Consider the following 15924-nt stretch of genomic DNA (forward strand, 5'->3'; position numbering starts at 1 on the left):
GGATGCATGTGGAGAAATTGGGGAAGTGATACCTATACACGTACAGCGTTATAGATCTGAGGCTGGACGGATAAGGACGGAGTGGCATCTGTGTATATACAGCGCTTTAATGCTATATATTTGAGGTGAGAGGCTGGGGGAAACTGGTGGTGCACAAGTTGAGCACTGAAGTTTGTGGTGGAGTGTCACGCATTGGAAGCTATTATATATATTTTTTTGCATGGACTTTGCTTTATGGTCACTACTTACCTGCATGGACTTTTGCTTGATGATCACTATTTATTATTGTATTTGGCACATTATTGCTTACTAAGCATCTTCATTTTTTTATTTTTTGTAATGTGTTTCACATATGGATTTTTGGATATTTATGCACGTATATGATTATTGACTTTTCATTCATTATATTATTCTATATTAGATGTATTATATTTATTGGCATATTATTGCACATTATACCACTATAGTGAGGTGGATACACTTTTGCACTTTTGGTCTGCAACTTATTGCAGTTTTCGCACTTTAGTAAATTATTTTATTTGGTTTGTATTTAATAGCTTAGGTAGCGCCGCATATATATTTTTATTTTTATTTATCTATTGGTGCTGAGATCACTATTTATGCTGGCAGCTTCCACATCCTTAGATAGTTAGTATTTATATCGGTTAGGTGGAGCGCATTAGTACTTTTTGTTTATATTTAAATAGTCTGATTATTTCCTTTATCTGGAACGGCGGCACCATGAGTATAGCGCAGAGCACGCTTCAGCTTCCGCTCTCTTTGGGGGGTTTGGCTTTACCGTGCTTTGTGAAATACTACTGGGCCGCAGTCTTGGTAACGGTGCGGTGGTGGCTGTCAGATGAGCCGGCGAACCCTTGAGGCGCCACTCTTGGGCTCTTACTCCGAACTCCGGAGTCTGGTCCACAGAGGCCCTAAGTCCAATCCTGGGGTTACCTCCTCGATGCGCACCACGCTGAGGGTTTGGGATGTAGTTAGGGCTAGAATAGGGAAACCGCATAGTTGGTCCCCCGATACTCCGCTGTGGGGGAACCCGCGGCTGCCCCACTTTCGAACCATTCCGGACCCGATGCTGTGGGCCCCGAGTGGTATCAAAACCTTGGCGGATGTTTCCTACCCGCAGGGGTTGCTTTCATATGATGAACTGAAATGTAGGCACGGGCTACCTAACTCCATGTTTTTTCGATACATACAGCTCAGGCATGCCTACCGTGCACAGTTTCCATGTGCTATTACTCTGCAGGCGACCCCTGTGGAGACCATTCTGGCCCTCCCGAATGAAAAAAAACGCTATCGACCCTATATGCTGTTCTAAATAGTATTGATACATCTGTTGTCTCCCGGCTGTTCACCAGATGGCAGCGGGATATACCGGAATTAGCGGAGGATGACTGGGAGGAGGGTGTCCAGCAATATCTACCCCTCATGATCTCCTCTAAAGACAGATATACACAACTTAGATTTATCCACCGAGCTTACTACTCCCCAGACCGCTGTATGCCCTTTCAGTTGCGTAGGAATGCTTTGTGTTTGATATAGATGTTGGTATCCCACCTGTGATGATGTGTAGCCCACGAATCTTGCTCTCTGAGTACAATTCTGGCTTATTGGAAACACTGCCTAACTGTATGCTGTAATCAGATATGTTGCTATGCTGCTTAGCCCAAATTTGACTTTTTCTTTCTCTTGATGTACCGCTGTAAACTGCTATAATTATCATTGTTGAGATTGTAACACTGTTCTGACATGTACTGTGAAAAATGTAATAAAAACTTTATGTTAAAAAAAAAAAAAAAAAAAAAAAAAGAATTGACTGTGTGTTATCATCTTAAGCACTTGCCAGCCATGTAGTTTTACTGCTACAGTGCAGGCCGGCTGCAGAGAATCACATATTATATATATATATATATATATATATATATATATATATATATATATATATATATATATATATATATATATATATATATATATATATACACACACACACACATATGCATTTCCGGGTAGGGGGCGCCCGCCCGTCTGTGCTGTTACTTGTCACACAGCACATTCCGATCACTGGGTCCAAGCCAATGATTGGCTATGATTTTCCCCAAACACAGCTCTGTGAATGTAAACACAGAGCTGTGTTCAGTAAAAGGGGATCCCGTTGTTTGTTCATTCCTTGCTAAGCAAATAATTAGATCCCAATAAAAGCAGCACACAGAACACACACAAGCACTTGTTAGGTACACATTTAACCCTTTGATCACCCTAGATGTTAACCCCTTCCTGCCCAGTATCATTAGTACAGTGACAGTGCATATTCTTAGTACTGATCATTGTAATAATGTCCGTGGCAGTTAGTTCCCCCCAGTGTCAGTTAGTGTCAGATTGTCCACCGCACTATCACAGGCCCGTTATAAACCGCTGATCGCCACCATTACTAGCATAACAGAAATAAATAAATAAACAAAAATTCCAGTATATACTCCATAGTTTGTAGATGCTATAACTTTCACGTAAATCAAAGACATGTAGCAGAATACATTTTGGCCTAAACTTATTAAGAGATTCGATTTTTTTTTTTTAGATTTGTATGGGATATGTTTTATAATAAACATTTTTTTTTTTTTTTTTTTTTTTAATTGTCGGTCTTTTTTCATTTATATAATAAAGAAATAAAAAACCCAGTTGTGATCAAATGCCACCAAAAGAAAGCTCTATTTGTGTAAAAATAAAATTATATCAATTTTGTTTGGATACAACATTGTATGACCACGCAGTTTTACATAGTACGTGAGGCTGAAAAAAGTCCATCAAGTCCAACCTGTGTTTGTGATTATATGTCAGTATTACATTGTATATCACTGTATGTTGTGGTCGTTCAGGTGCTTATCTAATAACTTCTTGAAACTATCGGTGCTCCCTGCTGAGACAACCACCTGTGGAAGGGAATTCCACATCCTTGCTGCTCTTACAGTAAAGAACCCTGTATGTAGTTTAAGGTTAAACCTCTTTTCTTTTAATTTTATTGAGTGGCCACGAGTCTTATTACACTCCCTTCTGCGAAAAGGTTTTATCCCTATTGTGGGGTCACCAGTATGGTATTTGTATATTGAAATCATATCCCCTCTCAAGCGTCTCTTTTCCAGAGAGAATAAGTTCAGTGCTCGCAACCTTTCCTCATATCCTCCAGACCCTTTATTAGCTTTGTTGCCCTTCTTTGTACTTGCTCCATTTCCAGTACATCCTTCCTGAGGACTGGTGCCCAGAACTGAAGAGCATATTCCAGGTGTGGCCGGACCAGAGTCTTGTAGAGCGGGAGAATTATCTTTTTTATCTATGGAATTAATCACCTTTTTAAAGAGGAAGTAAACCCTGATGAGTTTACTTCCTCTTTCATTCCTTGCAAAGGTAAAGCATAATGGACTACTATGCATCGCATAGTAGCCCATTATGTGTCACTTACCTGACACAGGAGCCAGCGAAGTCACCGCTGTCCCCTGTAGTCCGCCGCATCCATCTTCTCGGTGGGTCTCGCTGCTCCGCCGCTGTGATTCGGCGAAGCCGTCACTTCCGCGCAATGCGCACGGGAGCCGCCACTCGCGGCATATCGCCGTTGACCACGGCGCGCTCAGTGCGCCTGCGAGCCGCTGTCTACGGCGCATGCGCCGTAGACAGCGGTGCCTGTCTTTCGGCAAATATCCCCTAAACCGTGTAGGTTTAGGAGATATTTCTTGGACCTACAGGTAAGCCTTAATCTAGGCTTACCTGTAGGTCAAAGTGTGTTGTAAGGGTTTACAACCACTTTAAGGCATGCCATTATTCTGTTTGCTTTGTTAGCAGCAGCTTGGCATTGCATGCCATTTCTGAGCCTACTAGGACCCCCAGGTCCTTTTCCATCCTAGATTCTACTTAGATGCATTATTTCACATTTTTCAACATTAAACCTCATTTGCCATGTAGTTTCCCACCCCATTAATTTGTTCAGATCTTTTCGCAAGGTTTCAACATCCTGCAGAGAAGTTATTGCCCTGCTTAGCTTAGTATCATCCGCAAATACAGAGATTGAGTTTTCAATTAATGTAGTGCAGTGCTGCAAAGAAAAACATGGCCTGGTCATGAAGGGGGTAAAACCTTCCAGAACTGAACTGGTAAAGTAAATTTGTTGTCTGTTGTGATCAGATCACATTTTATGACAAATTACTGCAGAAAATCAGGTAATTCCAAGGGGTTCACGTACATTTTTTTATCACTCTAACTGATATTCTTGCATGATCTTACATAATTCATTTAAATGGTTTATCTGCAGGTATTGTACTTCTTTAACATTATACTACATGGCATCTCATTTAAAGCAAGCAGAGCACTCGGGCATGAATTGATTATTGATACATACATCTGTATTTTTTTCCAACAAACAGGTCCCAAGTCAAACATTACAGGGTTCTTAAAACAGACCATGGTTTCACTATTGAACTGGACAAGCCTGTAAGTATAGCTAGTGTTTATAGATTTTACTGTATGTCAAGGCCACAAAACAGCTAGCACTGCCTGAGCTTGAGAAATTTAAAGTTGTGTTCCACCCCCAAAAAAATGCATGAATGTGCCTAAAAAAAAAATAAACATTTGGGATTTTTTTTTTACTTACATCTAAATGGCTGTTGCTAGGGGATCCCTCGTAGTCTGCCTCCTTCAGTGCCTGGGCTCTTGACGGCACTTCCCCTCGGGGCAGGAAGGACTCAGCTCTGCCCCCTCCCTCTTGTCAATCATCTGGGATACGTGACATGACAATACACAGTGGGCACCTGGCACAGTTACAATGCCAGCACCGCTGAACAGAGGGGGAGACAAGCGGGGCTTCGATCCCCCCACATCTCTGGACCCTGGGACAAGTGTCTGATTTTTAAAAGTCAGCAGTTGCAGTATTTGTAGCTGCTGACTTTTATTTATTTATTTTTTATAATGGGAACACCTCTTTAAGTTTAACTAAACTCAATTTGATTTTTTGATTTATTTTCTTTTTGTTTCTTTCAGTTTTGCACAGAGCGGAGAGGGATTACATTTTTTTTATTGCTGTCGGTGTCCACGTTAGGGATATTCACCCTCTCTATTTGTCCTGTTTATTATTATCAAAATTCCAAATTTTGGTTTAACACCAGAACAGTAATAGAGGGGAAATCATCCAATGGGGACACTAGTTCTGGTGACCCTGGTGGAGGGATCTCCTCTCCTGGTTTGGCTATTGGACAGGAAGTGAAGGGAAATCTCCCCAATGGGGCACAGATAGCAAAAATAACTCACCTGGGTTAAAACCCTTCCTTACTCTATACAAAAAAATAAAAAATAAAAAATTGCCTTTTAGTTCTACTTCAAGGTAAAATCAGAGACCACATGAAAGTTTATAGTCTTGTTTGTCTCTAGCAATATAGATTAAGGCTGGATTCACACATATGTGATGTGGGAACCAGCGCAATTCCTGTGCGGGTTCCTGGTATGTCTCTTGCAGGCAGTTCACACTGCCCTATGTGAACCGCTGCAAGTGTCAATACAAACTTAATGACACCCCCAGATCGGTTTGCAGATTGCAGTGCAAACTGTGAAATGGTGCAGGATTTCCAAAAATCTAAAAAAAGGGTCCTGCACCATTTTGATCCAAATGCAATGCAAATTCAGCCATACAACCTGTTTGGCTGAATTTGCATCGCACAGGCATTGCATGTGATCTGCACAGCAATGCGCTGCGAATCACATGCAATGTCTGATATTGCAATAGTGCGAACCCAATATCCAATGTTACATCATCATATGGAATGTGTTGTCAGTACCTAGTAATAACAGTGACTGCTTACTAATCCTGGATGATTATCGAAATTGACTGAGACATGTGAGTGTAAATAAAAGAAATGAGAAGAAAGCATCAGTATTATTAAAGCGGTTGTAAACCCTTACAAACCACTTTGACCTACAGGTAAGCCTAGATTAAGGCTTACCTGTAGGTCCAAGAAATATCTCCTAAACCTACACGGTTTAGGAGATATTTGCCGAAAGACAGGCACCGCTGTCTATGGCGCATGCGCCGTAGACAGCGGCGCACTGAGCGCGGCATTTCCAACAATGGAGCTGCCGCGCGTGTCGGCTCCCGTGCGCATGCGCGGGAGTGACGTCATCGCGGCTCCGCCGAATGACAGCGGCGGAGCTGCGAGACCCCACCGAAAAGATGGATGCGCCGGACTACAGGGGACAGCGGTGACATTGCTGGCTCCTGTGTCAGGTAAGTGACACATAATGGGCTACTATGCGATGCATAGTAGTCCATTATGCTTTGCCTTTGCAGGGAATGAAAGAGGAAGTAAACCCATCAGGGTTTACTTCCTCTTTAACAGTATTGCAAAATGCTCCTAGGAATTTACATACAATGTTACTAATACTATTGGGGATTATAGACAACAAATTCAATTTGAAAGGTGCATGAAATTAATGTCATGAGCTGCACTACAAAATGTACACCACAGTTCACTGAACATAGTATAGTGTGGTGTACAGCATATAATGGACAGTGCACTGTGTGGAATGGAACAGTGTGAAGTATAGAATGTACACAGTGTACAGGAGTGTGGTAGTGTAAAGTGTATAGCACAGAGTACAAAGTGAAATGGTGTGAATTTAGGAATGTATAGCAGTGGAGTCACTTGAGTGGTATAGAGTATACTGTACATTGTACAACGCAGTGCGGAAAGTGGACTAATGCAGAATGGACAATGTAGTGTGAAGATAGGAGGGGTGTATACAGTGTATAGTGGGCATAGAGGGGTAGAAAAAGATGCCAGCATATTACATACAGCACAGTGGGGTTGATTTGCTAAAACTGGAGAGTGCAAAATCTGGTGCAGCTGTGCAAGGTAGCCAAATAGCGTCTAACTTCAGTGTGTTCAATTAAGCTTTGACAAAAAAATAAAAATGGAAGTTGATTGGTTTCAATGCAGAGCTGCACCAGATTTTACATTCTCCAGCTTTATTAAACCAAGCACAATATGCATAGTCTACCACACTCAACACTTTGCTGTATATAGATGTAGCACCCTCTACCATCGGTAGGTGCTAGCATAGGAGTTTTGTTAGGGAAACTGTCAGCACAGGTAAATTTAGGCAGGCCTATGCTTTTTATCTGGGGGCAGGGAGTGATTAGTGTAGCAGTGGGTGTGACCACCTGTATTTTAGTACTGAGGCGCCTCCCCTGCTTCCAGGGAGAATGTTCTGGAAGAGGGACAGGGCCTGGAACTGGAGTGGCAGGCAGCTCATGTGAGGAGTATTGGCAGGGGGCAGGCCTCCCACATAAGCTGAGGTAACAGGCCACTGGGAGCAGTTGTCGGTCGGGAGAAGTGTAGAATGGAGTACTAGACAGCAGCAGGAGAGCACCCCCATCTGGGGGGGTGCATTGATTACGGGAGAGCTGCGAGGGAACATCACCCTTACATGGTCATGGGTGAAGTCTTCATCATTACACGGTCATTGATGAGGAATTCCTGGAGCAGAGAGGCAGGAGAAGCTGTCTGAACTTCACCTTGGACTCGGGGCAGAAGAAGGTCGGTAAATATACCACAGTGGAGGGCTGGATGTGGAGACATGCCAGGAAGTCTGTGAGGGAACTTCAGCTTTACATGGTCATTGGTGAAGTCCTCATCATTACAGGGTCACTGATGAGAAGTCCTGGACCAGAAGAGAGACTGTGGGGAATAGTGTCAAATCTATGTGGCCCGAGGGCGCAGGATTTGCAAGCTGGGTTAGCTGGCAACAGTAGTCCATCATTCAGCACATGCTATTAAACTACTGGCCTAGTAGCAGCAACCAGAGTCAGCATTAGAGAGTATTCAGAGTGGGATCTTTTGCATATAGAAGAAGATGTGACAAGAAATCAATGTGCTACAGTATAAGTTTGTGCAGGAGGGAAGGATTCTTGGGAGCCCCGGAGGATGCTGGGACTGTGACATCACCCGTGACCCGCCCCTTGTCCATATATAAGTCGCCGCACAACGCGTCCCCAGCATTACGGCCAGAGAGAGCGTCATGTCAACATCGGAAGAAGGAAGAAGAAAAAGAAGAAACAGAAGACCGGGCCAACGCAAGTAAAAGAGCTGGAAGAAGAAAGCAGAGGCCCGGCAAGAAGAACTGAAGAGCGGGACAAGACCCCCGAAGTCGGAAGAACACCCCCGGACGGCAGCGATGAAGGAGAAAGCCAGGCTCCTCCGCTAGTAAAAGAGCTAGCAAAAGAGCAGAAGATAGCGGCGAGAAGGCCCCCGAAGACGGAAGAAGAAAAGACCACCAGAACTGTCTAATAAAGTATTTTAAAAAACTGTGTTGTGTTTTTTTTCTGTACACTTTTTTTCACCAGGTGAATGGGTAGGAGTACAATGTACCCCATACTCATTCACATAGGTTAGGGGGCTGGAATCTGGGGGCCCCCTTATTAAAGGGGGCTCCCAGATTCTGTTAACTCCCCCACCTGCAGACCCCTACAACCAACGGCCAGGGTTGTCGGGAAGAGGCCTTTGTCCTCATCAACATGGGGACAAGGTGCTTTGTGGTAGGGGGGGCCGCAGGGCTCAGATAAGGGTCTGCTATGGACTTTGGGGGGACCCCATGCCGTTTTTTCGGCGTAGGGCTTGACTTTTAAATCCATACCAGGTGACGGGGCTAGCGATGTGTTAATCTCGCCGATGGAGGCGGCGACAGTCACTTCTTTCGCTAGTTCCATCTACCTGGAGCCACGTTCAAAATCACACACGGAGAAAAGTCCGTTCATTTCAAAAGTCTGGCGGACTAGCACACAGACGGGTGGATCGGCAGTCTGGCGGACAATTTTGAGTCAAAACTTCTTGCTAAGTCCGCCAGACTTTTGGGAAGAAAAAGTCCGCCGGAGCCCACATGTGGCTGGATTGTCCTGGCAGACTCTGGTCCGCCGGATAATTAAATTGTGTGTACGCGGCATTAGAAGTACATACTTCTGGGAAGCTGATAAATATACATTGATCATAATGTCAATGTCAAAAGCTGCACACCAGCGACATTTAATTTGCTAAGGTGTGAACTAGCTCAGGGAAAAGTGAATTTTCTCTCAGAAAATAAATTTTCACTTAGCTTAGTGAATGAGGTTATGTTCAATCCTCATTGCACATGATCAGACTTCAATCGTCTGATCATGTACAAGTAAAAATCCTGTTTTCATTTTTTATTTTTCCTTGCACATCACGGGATATTCTTTGCAAAATGAATTTTCACATTGTTTCATCGCATTTATATATAGATAAGTGAACACTTTGAAAGTGAACATGCTCTAGTCCTTTAGGAAGCCAGGGTCAATGTGTCTATTATGTAATTTTATAAATTTTGTGTAAAAGCCACCTTTATGTTTCAGTTAAAACATAGCATTTTCTTCCTTCTCTAGGTCACATTGAACAACCTTGAGGATGTTGTGAATCACTTTATTACTGAAACCAGAGGAAAGTTGAAACCATATGTTTCAAACATATATGACACAAATATTGGTATGACATCTTTATTATCCAGATATGATCTACTAATCATGTTGACATGGAAAAAAAAACACTATTTTGGTGACTGATGCAAAACTTCTCTGCTAGGATCTCCCCCTTTACCCAGAACTATTTATTTTACCATCCCTAACCCCAATTTGAATACCGTGGGTAAATAACCCTATGAGATGACTATATTTCTACTGCTCATAAGAAAATATGTGTGGCTGATACTAAATAGATAAGAAAACCTCCTTTTTACCTATCTGACCAGGCTTATTGTGCCTAATGGTACAGTGGGGAAAATATTTTTTTGATCCCCTGCAGACTTTGTAAGTTTGCCAACTTACAAAGAAATGAAGGATCCATAATTTATATCATAGGTGTATTTTAAATGATAGACAGAATATCAACCAAAAATCCAGAAAAAAACACACATGAGACAAATGTAAAACATTGAGTTGCAATTCAGTGAGTAAAATAAGTATTTGATCCCCAAGCAAAACATGGCTTAATACTAGGTGGAGTAACCCTTGTTGGTATGCACAGGGGTAAGACGTTTCTTGTAGTTGGTTATCAGGTTTACACACATCTCAGGAGAGATTTTGGTCCACTCTTCTTTACAGATCTTCTCCAAACCCTTAAGCTTTCTTGGCTGTTGCTTGGCAACTTGAAGTTTCAGCTCCCTCCATAAATTTTCTATAGGATTAAGGTCTGGAGACTGGCTAGGCCACACCATGACCTTAATGTGTTTCTTCTTGAGCCACTCCTTTGTTGCCTGGGTGGTATGTTTTGGGTCATTGTTATACTGAAAGACACATCTTCAGTGTTCTGGATGGAGGAGAAGGTTCTCATCCAAGATTTTACAATGCATGACCCCAACCATTGGCTCCTTATTGCGGCAAAGTTGGCCTGTACCTTAAGCAGACAAACAGCCTCAAAACTTAATGTTTCCACCTCCATGCTTGACTGCAGGGATGGTGTTCTTAGGGTCATAGTCAGCATTTTTCTTCCTCCAAATACGGCGAATCGCCCCCCTCAAAAAGGTACATGTACAGTCATGCCAATGAACATTCAAATGATTCAGAGAAGGATTGTGAGAAAGTGCTGTGGTCAGATGAGCCCAAAATTGAGCTTTTGGCATTAGCTCGACTCGCCATGTATCGAGGAAGAAAAATGATGACTATATCCCTAAGAACACCATCCATACAGTCAAGCACACCACAAGTGGAAGCATGATGCTTTGGGGCTGTTTCTCTGCTAAAGGTACAGGACAACTTTACTGTATTGAGGAGCCAATGGATTGGGCCATGTATTGTGAAATCTTAGATGAGAACCTTCTTCCCTCAGCCAGAAGACTGAAGATGGATCATGGATGGATCTTTCAGCATGACAATAACCAAAAACATACAGCCAAGGCAACAAAGGAGTGGCTCAAGAAGAAGCACATTAAGGTCATGGAGTGGCCTAGTCAGTCTCTAGGCCTTAATCCCATAGAAAAGTTATGGAGGGAGCTAAAACTTCTAGTTGCCAAGAGACAGACAAGAAACCTTAAGGCTTTAGAGAAGATCTGTAAAGAAGAGTGGACCAAAATCCCATCTGAGATGTGTGCAAACCTGGCCACCAACTACTGTCTCACCTCTGTGCTTGCCAACAAGGGTTTCTCCACCAAGTACTAAGTCATGTTTTGCTTGAGTATCAAATACTTATTTTACTCACTGAACTACCACTCAATTTATAACATTTGTTTTATGCGTTCTTTCTGGATTTTTGGTTGATATTCTGTCTCTGTCATTTAAAATACACCTATGACCCTTCATTTCTTTGTAAGTGGGCAAACTTACAAAATCTGCAGGGGATCAAATAATTATTTTCCCCACTGTATAAATAGCCCTGATAGACAAGATCAGAGCCATGTTATCAAAACTGTGCTAAGTTACCAGTGAAATTTTGTGTTCTAGGTGTGGTGTCCTACCTTTCAGGTTGTATGAGCTTAACAATATATCATTATAGGATAAACAAAAAGGGAAAACCCAAGGGACTGGGACTTTTTGGGTGCCATTTTATATTTGCCCTTTTCGGCAAAACAAATATTTGTTAAAGGTAAAGTTTATTCTTGTTGTTCGTTATTCAGTATTTATTTTTATTTAATTACAACTAAATTGAACTAGCACATGTAAAGTCCTAGTTCACAGAGGCTAGGAATCCCATTTAGGTCACATTATTTGAGGATAAGCTGACTTTACTTCTTTTGTTCCCAAAAGGGTGCACTAACTGTGTGAGTGATTGTAAGCTTAGGAAGGTTGGGCCCATGTACAGCATAAGAGTGGGAAAATGCACACGCATGCATGCATGCACGTGTACAGAGCACAAACACAAGAGGATACAGTGGATACACAGGACAGAGCACACACAATTTATTTTACACAGCATAGAAACTTTAGAAAACATTACTTTTGGTTTGGCAGGTGATCAAATGGAATCTGTTTCTAGTAAATGATATAAACATGCAAGGGAGCACGCTAATAAGAGATTTTATGCTAACTTGATATATGACATAAAGTAGTTCCATGTCTATCGCAAGTATACATCAGCAGCTTTCTGGTCCCCATCTGCGACGGTGCTCGAAGCTCACAGGGTGCACACTCTCAGCACAGAAAATGTTTTAAAAAAAGGGTGGCCTCTTGGCGTTAAAGACCACCCAGTGGTTAAAGTAGAACTATAGGCAAAACTTTTTTTTTCATTTTTGCTAGAGCAAGGGAGGGTTATAACCTCGTCAGATGTTTTTTTGCCATCTGTGTCCCATTGTAGAGATTTTTCTTCACTTCCTGTCCCATAACCAAACAGGAAGTTAGAGGAAATTCCTGAAAATTAGGGTAATTCCTTAGGGACCCCTAAGTCACCAGAACTAGTGTCCTCATTGGAAGATTTCCCCTCTATTACTTTTTTGGGGAAAACCCAAAATGTGGGATTTTCCTTTCCTTTCACTTTCAATGATAATGGTAAACAGGACAAATAGAGGGGGTGAATCTCCTTAACGAGGGCACAGACAGCAAAAACAATTGACAAGCTCTGGCTGCCAAATTATGCTCGAGTACATCCTTTATGGGTTTTCGCTTGGGTCAAATGAAGGAACTTGTGTCACTTTATGTGGATGATATGCTCCTGTATTTAAAAGACCTGGGCCCCTTAATATCTGCTGCATTCGCCCTGATTCAGGAGTTTGCAAATTATTCTGGGTTCCGTATGAACTGGTCCAAAACCTCTTTTATGCCCTATTGATGTAGTCTCAACAGTATCGGGGGACTGCCCCATTCCACTGACCAGCTATTTTTGATATCTGGGGATTTAAATTCAGCTCCCAATCTCTAAATTTGACCCATAGGGGCGTTTAGGGTGCACAAATGGCAGGCATTACCACTCACCTTGATGGGGCACATACATTTATTCAAAATTATATTCCCTTCTACATTTCTGTGTCTTATCCAATTCTCCTATATATGTAGCAAAAAGGGTTTTTAAGGGTATAGACCAGTGATGGCGAACCTTGGCACCCCAGATGTTTTGGAACTACATTTCCCATGATGCTCATGCACTCTGCAGTGTAGTTAAGCATCATGGGAAATGTAGTTTCAAAACATCTGGAGTGCCAAGGTTCGCCATCACTGGTATAGACTATCAGCATTGGTCTGCTGTGGGGATCGCATATTTCCAGGCTCTCACTGGCTGTTCTGAAATTACCTATTGCCATGGGGAGGGGACTGGCAATGCATCATCCCTGGTCATATTGTTTTGCCTCTCACCTGATTTTGGTTCATTGGCGTTTTTTCCCCACAGAACCCAAATGCGATCACTCTGTGGTAGGTAGCAGTCACCACGTCCTTTGAGGCTTTACTTAATATGCTCTATAGGGGTGGCGTCCCTGGTAGAGAAGTGGATTCAGTGATGGCTCTCCCTAGGAAGATTTTTTGCTCCCGAATTGTTGGTGACAGCTCCTTATCTCCTAATAATCCCATATGGTTTAATGTGTCCCTAGAATACATTTTAAGCTGCAGGATGGTTTTCTGTGGGCCCATTATGGAATTAAATACATACATCACATATTTCCAGAGGGTAGACTATGTACTTTTGAGCAGCTGCAAGGGCAGGTCAGGGTACTCAGGACTTGGCACTTTAAGGCTGATGTTAGGGATGTGGATGAAAGTTGTAAATGCTGATATTGCGCTATATCATATGACAAATGAGGCACGAGGATCCCCCCAAAAAGTTCAGGAAGGTTTCTGTGGGTAGACTCCATGGATACATTAGACGTAGGGATGAGTAGGTGGCTCACACAGAATTATCCTCCAGACACCCACCCCCCACCTGTCCCTTACCCCTCCCCCCCTCAACCCCTCTTCTCTGACTTCTCCTTCTCCTTCCTCTTTTCCTCTATATAACATCTAACAATCCTTTCTTTCTATACTTGTTTCTTGGCTCTATCGACCCAAATTAACAGGATCCAAACTTTGCTAGTATATCAATCAAAAACCGGCATAGACCGGTTTGGGACCCACTAAAGGGCAACACACTTGCACCAATAGTTTTACTGCCCTATGCACAGTCAGTACCAAGAAGTTGTTTTTTTAGCACATAGCACATAAAATGAAGAGACGCTTCAGTTGAGTAAAATGTTATGTTGCCCTTTGGATGTAAGAAAATGTTTGCATATATAATGTATACATGCAATTTGTTGTAAGATAACAAACTGTGATTGCCCGGATGTCTGTCTTTAACCGTGTTCCTTGAACAAATAATTGAAAAAAAAAAAAAGTAGGGATGAGCTTGATGTTCCGGTGGAACATAAGTTTGGCTCGAACATCGGGTGTTCTCCCGTTCGCCGAAGAGTGAACATTATGAGGCATTCTTGGAAAATTTGAGCACTGCGGAATGCAACGTGAGATCGCAGTGCACTGCTGTAGGATGATTGGCCAAAGTATGCACCTGACCTGCATGCTTTGGCCAATCGCAGCGCCCTCTGCTAAGAGAGCCATAATAGGCCAAACGCCCCACAATATATAAGGCTGCTTACACGGCCGCTGTGTGTAGTGTTGTTGGCTTGGACAGAGAGCTTGATTTAGATTAAGCAGGCAGATTATTCAGTTAGTGGCAGTGTATGTATGTATGTATGTGTATATATATATATATATATATATATATATATATATATATATATATATATATATATATATATATATATATATACACATACATAGTATCTCACAAAAGTGAGTACACCCCTCACATTTATGTAAATATTTTATTATATCTTTTCATGTGAGAAACACTGAAGAAATGATACCTTGCTACAATGTAAAGTAGTGAGTGTACAGTTGGTATAACAGTGCAAATTTGCTGTCCCTTCAAAATAACTCAACACACAGCCATTAATGTCTAAACCGCTGGAAACAAAAGTCAGTACACCCCTAAGTGAAAATGTCCAAATTGGGCCCAATTAGCCATTTTCCCTCCTCAAGGTCATGTGATTCGTTAATGTTACAAGGTCTCAGGTGTGAATGGGGAGCAGGTGTGTTAAATTTGGTGTTATCGTTCTCACTCTCTCATACTGGTCACTGGAAGTTCAACATGGCACCTCATGGCAAAGAACACTCTGAAGATCTGAAAAAAAGAATTGTTGCTCTACATAAAGATGGCCTAGGCTATAAGAAGATTGGCAAGACCCTGAAACTGAGCTGCAGCACGGTGGCCAAGACCATACAGAGGTTTAACAGGACAGGTTCCACTTATGCCATGTACACACGATCAAACTAGGAGACCAGAGACCAGAGGCTGCCGGACAATCCGCCCGTATGTGGGCTCCGACTGACTTTTTTTCCCCAAACTACTTAGAAAGTAGTTTTGACTCAAAAATTGCAGTCCGGCGGACAATCTGGCCGTGTGTGTGCTAGTCCGCCGGACTTTTGAAATGAACGGACTTTCCCGCACACGGAGGAAAATCCGTTCATTTTGAACGCGGCTCCAGGTAGCCAGGACTAGCGAAGGAAGTCAATGTCACTGCCTTCGGTGGCGAGATTGACAAGTCGCTGGCCCCGTCACCTGGTGTGGACTTAAAGGGGAAGCCCTACGCCGAAAAAATGGCGTGGGGGTCCCCCCCAGGTCTATATCAGACCCTTATCCGAGCACGCAGCCCGGCCGGTCAGAAAAGGGGGTGGGGACGAGCAAGCGTCCCCCCTCCTGAGCCGTACCAGGCCGCGTGCCCTCAACATGGGGGGGTGCTTTGGGGAAAGGGGGGCCATGAGGCCCCCCACCCCAAAGCACCTTGTCCCCATGTTGATGAGGACAATGGCCTCTTCCCGACAACCCTGGCCGTTGGTTGTCGGGGTCTGCG

At 42.9% G+C, this 15924-nt stretch overlaps 1 protein-coding gene across 2 annotated transcripts in view; it reads left to right on the top strand.

The window, feature by feature from the left end:
- Positions 1 to 15924, top strand: part of LOC143974587 (signal-transducing adaptor protein 1-like) — a 167614-nt gene that overhangs the window by 106567 nt on the left and 45123 nt on the right. For both annotated transcript variants that reach the window (XM_077476134.1, XM_077476135.1), the window contains exons 7-8: positions 4428 to 4494; positions 9449 to 9548. In XM_077476134.1, coding sequence (XP_077332260.1) covers positions 4428 to 4494; positions 9449 to 9548 — 167 coding nt within the window. The remainder of the gene's footprint in view (positions 1 to 4427; positions 4495 to 9448; positions 9549 to 15924) is intronic.

The sequence above is a fragment of the Lithobates pipiens genome, unplaced genomic scaffold (assembly GCF_037356315.1).
Source record: "Lithobates pipiens isolate NorthernLeopardFrog02 unplaced genomic scaffold, aLitPip1_a1.2 Scaffold_13, whole genome shotgun sequence".
NCBI lineage: Eukaryota > Metazoa > Chordata > Amphibia > Anura > Ranidae > Lithobates > Lithobates pipiens.